Source organism: Equus caballus, chromosome 26 (genome assembly GCF_041296265.1).
Source record: "Equus caballus isolate H_3958 breed thoroughbred chromosome 26, TB-T2T, whole genome shotgun sequence".
In the NCBI taxonomy this organism is placed as follows: Eukaryota; Metazoa; Chordata; class Mammalia; order Perissodactyla; family Equidae; genus Equus; species Equus caballus.
In genome coordinates this window covers 36,128,922-36,142,103 of record NC_091709.1, presented here as the reverse complement: position 1 = coordinate 36,142,103, position 13,182 = coordinate 36,128,922, and the positions used below count along the sequence as shown (strand labels likewise).

General features: G+C 51.3%; 1 protein-coding gene across 5 annotated transcripts in view; it reads left to right on the top strand.

Moving 5' to 3' along the window:
- Positions 1-13,182, top strand: part of URB1 (URB1 ribosome biogenesis homolog) — a 69,420-nt gene that overhangs the window by 29,876 nt on the left and 26,362 nt on the right. For all 5 annotated transcript variants that reach the window (XR_001379856.3, XR_011432993.1, XR_011432992.1 and 2 more), the window contains exons 17-25: positions 255-393; positions 1,135-1,305; positions 2,318-2,511; positions 4,539-4,757; positions 5,500-5,679; positions 7,151-8,006; positions 9,282-9,483; positions 10,134-10,320; positions 12,443-12,501. Coding sequence is in view for 2 of the 5 variants with exons in the window: in XM_001498676.6 (XP_001498726.3) it covers positions 255-393; positions 1,135-1,305; positions 2,318-2,511; positions 4,539-4,757; positions 5,500-5,679; positions 7,151-8,006; positions 9,282-9,483; positions 10,134-10,320; positions 12,443-12,501 (2,207 nt within the window). In the remaining 3 variants the exon portion in view is untranslated. The remainder of the gene's footprint in view (positions 1-254; positions 394-1,134; positions 1,306-2,317; positions 2,512-4,538; positions 4,758-5,499; positions 5,680-7,150; positions 8,007-9,281; positions 9,484-10,133; positions 10,321-12,442; positions 12,502-13,182) is intronic.

Genomic DNA, 13,182 nt, shown 5'->3' with positions numbered 1-13,182 from the left:
TTGTTCTTGCATGAGGGAATAGTGGTATACTAAGAGTGCTATTAAAAGCAATGGTTTATACTAAAAGGAGATTTTTTAAAAAATTCTATAACCAAAAGTAAAACACAAAAAAACTTGGCAGAAAACCTATTGTCCTTATTAAGGCCTGTTACCATTTGAGCTCCTCTCGTTATTTCACCAGTGGCATTTTTGGGCATTTTTTCCTTTCGTTTGTGACCATCTAAATGTTTCCCATTTGACTCTTCAATGCCCAGGTTTTATTGACGTTGGTGGCAAATCCCTATTCATACACGGACAAAGCATCTGACTTTGTCCAAGAAGCCAGCACACTGCAGGCCACAGTGACGAAGCAGGACGCGGATGATGTCAGCATCCCTGTCTCCCACATCGATGGTAGGTGGCCCTCCTGCGCTGCTCAGGGCTCTGAAGATGGAGCCACGGTGGCACGTTAGAGCCAGACAAGGAGACTCGCGTGAAAGCCTTGTGCAGGGTGCTGACGTCCATCTCTTTGCCTCAAAGATCGGCTTACTGTGGAATGAAATCGCCGAGTTTGTTCATGTAATGGGAAGTGTGTACAGAGCTTTTTGCTGCATTGTTTTTCTTTGTGCATTGTTTATGCCGGGTGCTGATCTAAGCTCCTTACACATCTTAACTCGTAGCCTCATGAGCAACCCTAAGCAGGGTGTGTTGTTATCCTCACTTCATACATCACTAAGGCACCTGAGCACAGAAAGGTGCTGTAATCAGCCCAACCTCACACAGCAAGTACATACCAAAGTCAAAATGTGAATCCAGACTCTGGCCCTCGTCTGTGCTTTCAGCTTAGACTGTTTGGCTTCTCAGATTTTGTGTTGTTTGCCTGAATATCCAGGTTAGTTTCTGGACTTCTCGGTGTCACCTGAGAAAACTTCAACCTGTTGTCACCTGAGCTGGGTATCCTGCATTTTGCCTGGCAAAGATCTTAAGATTTTATAGGTAATGCCCTCATCTTTGAAGAATCAAACTCGGTTAAGCATTTTCCCCCAAGAGAAGTTCAGCTTTTTTTTGTCTCTTTGCAAGCATTTTCTTGTTTATCCCTTCCTCACTGAGGGGTTCTGGCTCTTGCTTGGCGTGATTCCCCCCTTTCTGTCTCAGACGTTCTCGACATGGTGGATGTCTTGGTGGAGGGCAGCGAAGGCTTAGATGAGGAGATCGGATTCTTACTGAACGAAGACATGATCCTGCTCACATTCCCGTTCAGTGCTGTGGTCCCCGCAGCCCTGGAAGCCAGGAACAAGTTGCTTCTTGGGACAGAAAGTGAAGCAGGTACCTGTGTGTTGTCAGCATGCTCTGGGTGCGTCAGGCCGGCTGGTCTGCATGGGGTAGGAGGCGGGCTTCCAGGGGCTCTGGAAATAATTGCTAAAAACCCAAAGCAGCAGGGTTCAGACCCACAAAGTGAAGGCCACATAGCCGGTGGAGCTGAGCCTGCGGGCATAGGAATCTGGAGGCTGGTGAGGCTGTTGGGAGATGGGTCATCTGAGGGATGCATCTGAAATAACGCGTTTGCATGGCTGCACAGACAGCTGCTGTGACACCGATGTTTTTTCTTCAGCATTTATTGTCGATATCTTGGTGCTAAGGTGTGAGTTCTTCCTACTTGCTGGGTATCCAGACAACTTAGACCCAAGGAAGTGCTCCCAGATCCCAGTGGTGTAAATAGTCAGGACTGCTCAGGCTTTGCTGCAGTAGCAAAGAAGCCCCAACATGTCAGTGGTTTAATGAACAAAGGTCTCTTTCGTGGCCTTGTCATAGTCCAGTACAGGTCAGGTTGCTCTCCTGGGTGGCTCTCCTCCAGGAAGTAGCTCAGGGATCCAGCCTGCTCCCTTCCTGAGCTGGGCCATCTCCATGTATGGCTTCCCAGGTCACTGTGGAAGAGGAAGAGAGAGTGGACAGTCAAGCATGGGTGTTTGGGCCAGGCTTGGAAGTGGCTAAACCAGTCATGTGGTCCCAGCCTAACCTCAAGGGAGGCTTACGTGCCAAGGCAGAGGAAACGGGTTGGGGAGCACCAAGCGAGTCCTGGTCCCAGTGGCTCTGCCTCATCTCTTCTGTGCCTGGTCTCCACTTCTGGGCCTCCGGATCTGAAGTCTGACTGTGTACTGTATGCTTAAATAAAACAGAGTCTGGTGCAGTCTGCAGTGTAGCATGTGCCTTCCAGTGTGGTTTTGTGACCCCCTGGGGAGCGGTTATGAGTTCTTCTGGGTCTTGAATATGTGTGGGAGTTGGCGTTATCCACGGATCACAGCACGCCGCTCCCTGCCCTGATCTCGTTTCCTTGCAGGAGAAAGCATCGTGGCGTATCTGACGGGGGTGCTCACGGACCTCCTCCACACCCAGAGAGACCCTCTGGCTCTGTGTCTCCTGCTTCAGGCTTATGACAAGTTAGAGCCTCCACTCCCGCCTTGCTGCCGTCAGCTGTCCTGGTTCAGCAGATACTACAGCCTCTGGATCCCAGAGCCAGCCCGCGAGGCCTTGGTGAGCTGCGGCCGTCGCTGCTCCCGTGGAAGCCAGGCCTTTCCTGGAAAAGCCTGGAGGGTTCTTCCAGGGTCCCCAGCTGGCTGTGCCACAGCCGTGTGGCTTTGCAGCCGTGCAGCCTACAGGGTGAAGTTTCTTAGCCTCCTGATTTTCCCTGCAGAGGAGAGGAGGCTGAGGGCCATCACTGCTGCTCAGCTGATGTGCCTGAGACACAGAGGGCTCGTGGTGCCACAGAATCTCATTTCCCACCGGCTGCATAAGTGGCACATCACGTTCCGGCTCTGAGGCGGGGGTTGCCTTCTCTCCTTTCCTCACTGAGTGATCTGTGCACACTTGTCTCGTAGCCCTCTATTGCGGGCCTTAGCATGCCCCTAGACTTCTCGTGCTCAGCAGTCAGACCTGGCCCCGGACACCCTCAGCAGGCTCCATTCTGCTCAGACTGGGAAAGTGAAAAAATGGAAGAAAGGGGGCCAGCCCCATGGCATAGTGGTTAAGTTCGCATGCTCTGCTTCAATGGCCCTGGGGCTTTCAGGTTTGGATCCCAGGCGTGGACCTAGCACCGCATATCAAGCCGTGCTCTGGTGGCATCCCACGTAAAATGGAGAAAGATTGGCACAGGTGTTAGCTCAGGGCTAATCTTCCTCACCACAAAAAAAAAAGAAAAGGAAGAAAGTATTTTCTTTTGGTAGGGACTACATTCTTGTAATGCGGTACTGCAGTTCTGGCTCCAGTGCAGAGTATTTACGAATGCTGAGTGGCCCAAGGAATTAACTCTTCGGTGTGCGTTTTTGTGTATTTGTTCAGTTTTGGCTGCATGTGAAAAAGCAGGCAGCTAAGGCCCTCCTTGTCTCATGATATTGGTAACAGGATCTTAGATCGATTGCATGTCTGTTTGTCAGGGCTTTGTATGAAGTGTACCATGTGTGTTTTAAGCCATTTAATCCTCACAGCTGGGGAGGAGGTTAAGATTCTTGCTATCCTCATTATATGCATGGGGGAACTGAGGCACAGAGTGGTTGGGTTTTTTTCCTTCCCCCACCACCAATCAGTCAGTGGTGGAGTCAAGATTTGGCCCAGGCCATCAGGCTCCAGGGTTCACACCCTTCACAGCTCTGGCCGCCTTCCTGCGCTTAGTCAGCTGGGGCTCCGAGTCGGTTATAGCCGCCCAGCAGCTCGTGGGGAGCCGTGGGCGGTTCAGTGTGTGCCTCCTGGCGCTCAGGTCTCCCCAGGTCGCAGCAGTGGTTCTCACCCTGAGGGGCAGCAGAGTTCCCTGGAGGCTCCTTCAGACAGGTCTCTGGGCTCCACCCCCAGAGGGTCTGATTCCGCAGCGGGGTGCGCATCCAGGAATTTGCGTTTGTGACAAGTTTCTGGGGATGCTGCTGCTGGTCCTGGGACCCCATTTTGAGACGCACTGAATTTCTGGGCGCACAGCCTAGTGTTTTTGGCCTTAGGAAGGGAGTGTTTGGAGTTATAAAAGCCATGTGGGGTAAACAAACAAGGCAGTTTGGGAATTGTGTCAGGCGAGATGAACAGCTTCCGTCTGAGGCAGAATGACTGCAGGAATTGATCCTCATTCTGTCCATTGTCATCTCCTCAGAGCAAGACACTGTTCCAACCGAGGCTCCAGGGGAGGGCCTTCGGGGAGGCATGCCGCCTACAGCGCCGGCTCTTTACAGGCCGTGATTTCCCCGTTCCCAGGGGTTAATCACCGTGACTCCTGTGAGTCGGATCCCGTCTCTGTCACACGCAGCTCCTGACTGCAGTGTCTCCTCCATGGTGTGTGGACACCTCCCTGCGGAAGTGCCTGCGAGTTAACACACTCGAGGAAGATAGGTGTGACGGATAATATCCGGACTTCATTAATTAAATAAAGTGCCTCGTGGCCACATTGATTTTAGTATTAGTACGTGATTATTGTGACATGTCCCCTGGTCATGAGTGTCACCTGTGCCTGTTCCGGTGGACTGGGCATTTCTTCCCCTGTGCTCATATGTGTCTCCTCTTTGCGCTGCTGCTGTCTCCCCAAGCCGCTGCAGACGCCGGGCAGCCCTGCCCCCCGGGAGGCTTCGGCCCCCTCCTTCGCCACCCTGCTGCGCACGGCCTACGAGAGCGAGGGGGCACTGCTGGACGAGCGGGTCCAGGCGCAGCTGCGGGCCGCCCTCCCACGCCTCCCACTGCCCCAGGGCCTGCGGGCCGCCAAACAGCTGCTGCTCTACGTCAGGAGCACCGTGGAGAGCTTCAGCCAGGTGAGCCGTGCTCCTACCCTGCCCCGCGGCACGTGTGCTCCCGGGCTCCACCTCCAGAGGATGTGAACTCCTCCGGGTCGGGGCCAAACTGAGCGACAGTACTGCTGGAGTCCTGGGGTCACCTTGTTGACCTGTTCCTCACATGAAGAGGGTGGTGACTGATGCGCCCAGGGCCACGGGGCAGGCCCGTAACTCTAGGGGGCTTGTTCATGCTCCTCAATGCCCTGGAGCAGAACACAGAGGCAGTTGGCGCATCTTCTCCAGGCCGTAGGTGCAAGCTCAGCGAAGCCCTTCCCAGCCACAGACAGGCTGGTGCAGCCAAACTGTGTCGCTGGGGCAGCTGTTGGTGAGCACGGAGCCTTCCCACAGCGACTGGACCAGCGGCTCAGCCAGCTGTCCCCTCTCTCTCCTGAGTTTAGTTCACTAGATCATTGTCGAGCTTTCTGTCCCCGATGTGTCTACAGATGTTCAGTTTAGGTTTTGAGGTGGGCCTTCTCCCCTTATTTTGGTCAAAATAAACCTGTATGTTTCATCAGGGTTTAGGAGGACATGTCTCTTACTGAGAATGAGCGAAGGTGTTGGTGTTTCACAAATCCTGCGTGTACAGGAGTTGCCATTCTAGCCCACCTCCCTCCGCAATTCCTGTCTGTAACATTGCACCCTTTGGTCAGAGGGACTCGGCAGTCGCAGTTTCGGTGACTTAGCCCTTCCCTGGTCTGAGGTGTGGCTCTCGTCCTCACAGCTGGGCGGAAGCGCGGGGCCTCCCCGCCTGCAGCTCCTCCTGGATCTCCTCAGGAGCCTGGTCGCCCACTGTGAGCAGCTGGACGCCCAGAACCAGCAGAGGTGCGAGGCCGCCCAGGCTGAATCCGACCTCTTTTTGGACATGGAGTCCATGGCCTCGCTGGAGCTGGCCAATGACAAGGTACCGCCACCCTCTTCTGTGGGTCTCCTTCCTGTTGGCCTTTTCCTGTAAAGTCACGGACACTGACTGTCCCTCCACTGCCGATTGAAAACAAATACGTGTCCATTGCAGGAGAATGGGGAAATGCAGAAGACTTGAGGAGACAGTAAACCCCCCCCCCCAATCCTCTGCCCAGAGATGAGCGGGGGTGAATTCGGTCTGGTTCTCTCGGCTCACACCCGCCCTCCTAAGCAGTTTCCCTTCACTGTGTGGTGGGAGCCTCTTGAGAACTCAGTGACTATTTTCCTTTTAAATAGTCGCAGCCTATGTTGAATAAAAGTGGTGGTGAGGCCCTTCACAGTAAATACACACGGCGAGTTCACTGCTCTGGGAAGAGCCGGCCTTCTCTCCTGCCGTTGTCTTGTGAAGCAGCCTGTTTAATTGGGGCGGGGCAAGTCTTTCTCACAGTTTGCCATTTGACCTGTTTTACTGGGTTCTGGAAGCAAACACGTTCCTCATTTGGCAGTCTGACACACAGCTCCTTCCTGTGATCTCCAGGAGGTCTCTCTGGGAGTTGCCCGTTGCTGCAGGACCCCCTGTTGGCCAGTCGACGGGCACAGTGGTCCTAACATGGCCTCGTGCCCAGCTCTTTTTGTTTGGCAGAGCTCAGGTTGGAAAGTGTGATAGGCCCCTCTTTCTCTCCCTGATGAGTAAATAATAAAATTTATTCCTCTCCCCGGGGACTGCTGTAGCTTTGTTGGCTACGAGTCGTGTTCGGCAAGGCTGCTTAGAACAACTGAGTCCACTCCTCCTCTAATTCAGCGATGGCGCTCCGCTGCTCTGTGCTCAGCGGTTTGAACTCAGTGGCGGGGCCAGGGCTGGTTTTTCAGGGGGTCACTTGGGGCCCAGTCTTCTTCTGAAAGTAATGTCAGGGATGCCTTCCGTTCTGGATTGTGGACTTTCACAGCAGTTTAATCTGAGTCCACCTTCCCAGACATGGGGTTTCTTCTTTCTCTGTTCGCTGCCCCCCCAGCTGTCAGTTGATACCCACATTCTTCAGTGTGGTGTATTTAGGAGAGCAGGGCTGCTAAGGAGAAACCAGTACATGATTGCTCTTCATCACGTTGTGGCGTTTCTGCCTGGCCCGGCCTCTGCATTCAGAGACTGAAGAGCAGTTTGCTGCACAGTAAAGTCAGTCAGTCTGAATTCATCAGTTGCCTGCTGGACAGCGGGGCACACTGGCCGAGTCACAGTCCAGCCCTCCTGGCCATACAGGGGAGGACATGCACGACGATTGGGTGACAGGTTTGACTGGGCTTGGGTTGGAGTGCTCTAGGCACCTCTGAGATGGGCATTGAAACTTAAACTTGAGGATGGGATGGCTTAGGAAAGCTGCTTTGTGCTCTCTGTCCTACTCATAACAGCGAATACTCACAGGGCAGCCGCGGGCCCAGGGCCATGTGTGAGGTCGTACATTGTCACTATCTTCTAGACGCTGGAGGAGGTGCTCGTGGCCATCCTCAGACATCCCACACTGGAGGGCTGGTACCTGGCCCTGGAGCAGCAGGCCCTTCCTCCGCACACCCTCAGCCCCGTCCTCGTGAAGCTCCTGGCAGGCCACCTCAGTGCCGGGGTCCTGCAGCTGCTGATGGTGAGCGCCCCGATCCTCCGGAACACTGGTCAGCTGGGACTCCTGGCCAGATACTCAGAGGCCATCACCCAGAGCGTGTTGAAAGAGCTGCGAATCAGGAGGGCGGGCCCGGCCACGTCACCACCAAAGACCCTGCCACAGCTCGAGGCCCTGCAGGGGCTGCATCCATACATGGAGGATGCCCAGCTCCGAGAGGTCATCCTGGCCCTGCTGACCCTGCCCGAGGCCCACCTGGTGGCCCACCAACCCGTGAAGTCCCCCAGGAAGGAGAGACGCTTGAACATTCTCGGCAACACCCTGGTCCAGCTGTTGACCGGCGGCCGCCAGGATCAGCTGCTGAGCGGCGAGCTCCTCTGGGCCTCCGAGTACGTGAAAGGCCTGGGGGCTTTGCTCCCCACGCTGGCCGTAGACGAGCTGGATGCTGTGTTCCTCCACACTCTGCAGAGAGAGCCTGTGCTGGCCCCCGTGGTCGGGGTCCATCTGCTCGACTACTGCCTGGCCCGGCGGACGCAGGCGTCCCTCAGCATCGCTGCCCTGCTCCTCGAGCAGAGCTGTACCCACCTGCTGCGGTTTGAGCTGTGGTGCTGGCAGGCCGGCACGGGGCACTGCCTACGAGAGGGCCTCGACGACTTCCTCCCCCTCGTCCACGTGTACCTCCAGTGTAGGACTCAGGGACACTTCACGCGCCCAGCAGGAGGTAGGGGAAAGTGTGACTTTGGGCAGCCGGGAATTTTAAGTTGGAGGGCCTGAGGAGGTAGAACTACATGTCTCTTTTTAAACCCTGGAACTTCACGTTCTGGGGTATGGTTTGCTTCTGTTTCTCCTACAGCATCTGACCCAGCTCTGAAGATTGAGAAAGAGAATTCTCACTCAGCACCCCTCCCCCCAGTCTCTTGTTCTCTCTCTCCCTCTCTTTTTTTTTTTTGGTGAGGAAAATTGGCCATGAACTAATGTCTGTTGCCAATCTTCCTCTTTTGGCTTGAGGAAGATTGTCCCTGAGCTGACATCTGTGCCAGTCTTCCTCTATTTTATGTGAGATGCCACCACAGTGTGGCTTGACGAGCAGTGCTAGGTCCACGCCCAGACCACTGAACCGCAGGCCACTAAAGTGGAGTGTGCGAACTTAGCCAGTACATTGCTGGGCCAGCCCCTGCCCCTCAGTCTCTTGAGGTGTCATCCCCGTGCTTCCATCAATGACAAGTTACCCACATGAACCTGGGGGTGGGTGAGGGGGAGTAGCTGGGTCCCTGGGCCTTGTTACATAGAGGAGGTCATTTGGGATAATTGTCCCTTGTCCGGTCCCACCTGCCCCGCCATCAGGAAGCGTTGGTGAGTTGATGCTGAGTCGAGACAGCTTGGGCCCAGCTCTCTCTTCCCACCCATCAGGTTTCAGATCTGAGGCACTTCTCAATCACCTCAGGTTAATTTTAATTCCTCTTCCTTGTATGCATGAATGGTTTTTCACTCACCACTTTGCCTCTGTGTTGCATAGCTTCATATCAGCGATGACAGAGGTTTTGAAAAAGTAAGAGCGCGCCCGCAGGAGGGTGCCTTTCAGTCAGTGGTCCTCCATGCGCCTCTCCTCACAACCCTCTCCTGTCCCCACGCCTGTGAAGAACGAATCCTGTGTGAGTGCGGAACTTTGGTGCTCACCATCCCATCATGATTTTCGAGCTAGGGGTTACGCCCAGGGCCACCGGCTTGCAGAATCCTTGTCAGAGGGTTGACTGACGAGAGGTGACCCGCGGTGAGCTGCTCAGTGCCTAATAACTGCCTCTCCGGGGAGGCTGATTGTAGCATTTGCCAGTTTCCATGGTGTCAGTATTCCTGCCATGGCCAATTTCAAGCTACCAGTGTGACATCACACAGGTCACAGATTCCTAAAATATAGCCATCAGCTCTTATGAGCTGGTATGCGCCAAGTCCAGCACACCATGGTGTGCAGCTCCCTTTCCGTTTTGTCTCTGCCCAGTGTCCTCTGCTGTCATTCCCGTCTTGAGGAAGGCCCTGTGGAGGCAGTTGCAGGCCAGGCTTCTCAGTGCTGACGGGCCCCCCAAGTCTGGGTTGCATCAGGAGATCCTGGCCCAGCTGGTCCCGTTTGCAAGAGCCAAGGACCTCGGTGTCCTCATGGACCATTTGCCCAGCTTGCTTCAGACTCCAAACAGTCACAGGAGGTATGAAGGCTCACATGTTTGCTGGCTCTACCCCTCTTGGCTTCACCTTTCCTTGTAGTATTTCTGAACTAATGGAAGATGCCTGCATTGCTGACCTGCTGGTGGGTGAGAAGGCAGTTCTACAAGCACTCTTCTTCCAGCATCCTGGCTGGAGCGCAGATGGATGCTTCTGATTCCCTCAGAGCCGTAGTTCTCAACCAGGGCTGATTTTGCCCACTCCAGGGACAATTGGCAACGTCTGACATCTTTTATTGTCACAACATGGGTGGGGGTGTTGCTTTTGGCATCTAGCGGGTAGAGGCCAGGGGTGCTGCAAAGTATCCTATAATGTATCGGACAGCCTCTCCTGCTAAAGAATCACCTGGCTCAGATTGTCAGTAGTGCTGAGGTTGTGATAGCCTGATTTGGACAAAGTCTGGACGATATATCCTTTTTCTGGTGCGTCTGTTGTTTCCCCCTGTTGTAAAAATTCTGATACATCTTTGATGTTTGAGTAAGGGGTGGGGGAACCCTGTAATTCCTGTGCTTGAGTAGCATAGGGAGTAGGACTCAGAACATCTTTCCCATATGGCCATTGTAATGTTGGGTTATACGTAAAACCAGAGATTTAGGCCCTCCCTCTGACTCTGTGGCTTTGTCTTATGCTGCAGCTGGATCGTGGCTGACTCTGTCACAGCAGCCCTGAAAGGGTCGGCAGAAGAGCTGCACACCTGGAAAAAGACTCTGCTGGAGTCCTGTGTAAAGTGGCTGATCATGTCTTTCACTGGTAGCCAGCAAGCCAATGACAATGCCCAGGATCAAGAGAAGCAAATGCTGCTGAGATTAAATGAGCTGTTGGTAGGTGTCTTGTCTTTTCTTAGAGATCCTGGTTAAATTTTTAAGGGAAAGACTGAGATAGACAAACTAAGGTTTACAGACACATTCCAAGCCAGGTGGTATGAGTGCAGCCTGGTGGGAAATGAGAGGGGCCGTGTCTAGGAGCAGAAGTGGCAGGTGGGGGCAAGGCTTGAAATGAGCTATCTTTTATCAGGAATGGATGTGGGATTTTGTCAAATGCTTTGTTGCATCTACTGAGATGGTATATGGTTTTGTTTTTTGTTTAGTTTGTTAATGAGGTTAATTATATTAATTGTCTTTTGAATGTTAAACCAACTTTGCATTCTTGGGATAGACATACTCGATCATGATATATTATTGTTTTTATATATTGTTAGATTTGATTTGCTAATATTTTAAGAATTTTTGCATCTGTGTGCATGAGGGATATTAGTTTGTAATTGTATTTTCTTGTAATGTCTTTGGCTGGCTTTAGGATCAGGCGGTACTGGCCTCAGAATGAGTTAGGAAGAGTTTCACAGGGTATAAAATTCTAGGTTAGCAGTTTTTCTTTATGCATTTTAAGATTTTGCTTTACTGTCTTTCTCATAAGAAATCTGTCATATTTGTTCCTCTGTGCATTATGCCTTTTTTGTCTGGCTGTTTTTAGGATTTTTTTCTTTACATTGCATAAAGCAATTTGATTATGATATGCCTTGGTGTAGTTTTTTTTAAGTTTTCTATACTTTGGGTTCTCTGAGCTTCTTGGCTCTGAGTTTCAAGTTTTCATAAGATTTGGAAATATTTATCTATTTTTGGCCTTTATTCCTTTTTATTAACGTGTCCTTTTTTTAAAAAAATATTATATTTTTGCACAAAAATAATTAAAGTCCTGAAGGCTAGCGTATGAGTTATTCCTCAATGCACAGTGTAAAATTGCATTAGAAGTCATCAAGGCTGTGATTTATATTTAAACTCTGAACCCAAGTAATCCTCAGGAAAATAACCCCAAGTAAAACTTAGTAAGTGTATAATAAATACATTTGTAGGTTATAGATCAAGCAGTGTGCCTGTGTAGGTGTACTGAGACTCTGTAACCAGTATTTCAGCATTAATTCGTTCTGTTATGGGCTTGTGGATTTAAGGCGCATGGGAACCCAAAACAGCAGAACTAGGAAAGAGGAGGAATGTCCCTGAGGTCTGGGGAGAGCAGAGCTGTAGAGGAGGGGGTGCTGGGCTCACCGGCCACTGGTCATGGTGGACATTCCCACTCCATTGTCAGCCCCTCACCCAGCATGCTGGCTCAAGTGAGTGACGGGCAGGGCCCTTGAAGGGATGTGCGCTCTGCGGGCATGCCCCCCTCTTTACCCCACTCTTCTTGCTCTCTCTTTTTTTTTCTTTTAATGGACTTGATTTTTTTTAGACCAGTTTTAGATTCACAGCAAAATTGAGTGGAAGTGCAGAGTTCCCATATATCCGCTGCCCCTAAGCATACACAGCTGCCCCCACTATCGGCATCCCACACCAGCCCTTTTCTTGTAATTGAGGTATAATTCTCTTATTGTGAGATACAAGCTCTTAAGTGTACAGTGTTGACAAGGACATGTTTCCTTGTGCCCACACTCCTGTCCAGGAAGATTTTCATCATCCCAGAAAGGTCCCTTGTGCTTTTCTCCCAGTCAGTCCCCTTCTGTCCAAAACAACCCCTCTTGATTTAACGTAACGCTCTGTTTGGAGATTTTTTTCCCACATCAGTGACCGTGGGCCTGCACTGGCCCTGTCAGTGGTGCAGAGGTCTCCCTGGGTAGATGTAACATCACGTGTTTAAGCAGTCGGATGTGGCTGGACCTGTGTGTCGTAAAGGGTGCTGTCTGACATGGTGGACAAAGGAAAAATAACAGCACTATTAGGAAGCTTTCTTTTGCTCATTTGGTGATCAGAGATGTGCTAATAAAATGACAGAGCTACCAGCGAAAGTAAAACAATTTCAAAAGATCAAAGTAAGAAACGACAGCATGCTTTTGTGGATTGCGTAAGCAACTATGTTCCATATTTACTAAATGACTCTAATTTAAATTGCATGGTCTCTATTTTAAATTAATTGAGATATTCCATGTATATTTCTCGCTTATTTCATTCATAGAATTCACTTAATGAAGTTGATCCTGGTGATTGGCAGAAATTTGTGAAGGCCGGACTCAAGTAAGTCGATTTTGTTTTCTTGGTGCGATTCAGTAAGGGTGTGAATGTCATCGATGATGCAGACCCGGTTTTGTAGCTTGTTATTAGCATAATGTACACGGCGGAGCAGGTGCTGTGCCCGTTTTAGAGACGCAGGATGTGTGATGTTGGAGAGGTTCGATGATTTGCCCATTGCCAGGCTGCGTGCTTCTAAGGATGATGAGAGGTACAGCCTTTACAAAACGAAATGTTTTTTAAAAATCAGAAATGTGCAGAGAATAATACAGCAGCATGCAAAATTAATACACGATGACAGTTTCTATATTTGTCCTAATTTATTCTCTTCCCTCGCTCGCCCAAACGTGTCCCCCTTCTGGATTGAGCTTTGTCATGGCCATGCATGGTTTTATACTTTGGCGACTTGTCAGTGTCTCTAAACAATAAATGACATTGTTTAGTGTGTTTACCGTTTTACATAAATCTATCCCTTTATGTGTCCTTTTTTTGCACTCACGTGTTTTTGAGTTACCCATGTCGATACCTGTAGGTCTAACTTGTTGTGACCAGTGTGGGGTATTCTGTGACTGAACCACAGTTTATTTAGCCGTCCCCTACCGATAGACAGCTCCTCCCCCACTTCTTCCTTCCTGCCTCCTTCCCTCCCCCTCCATTCCTGTGGTGAATGTTACGTGTCTCTTGGTG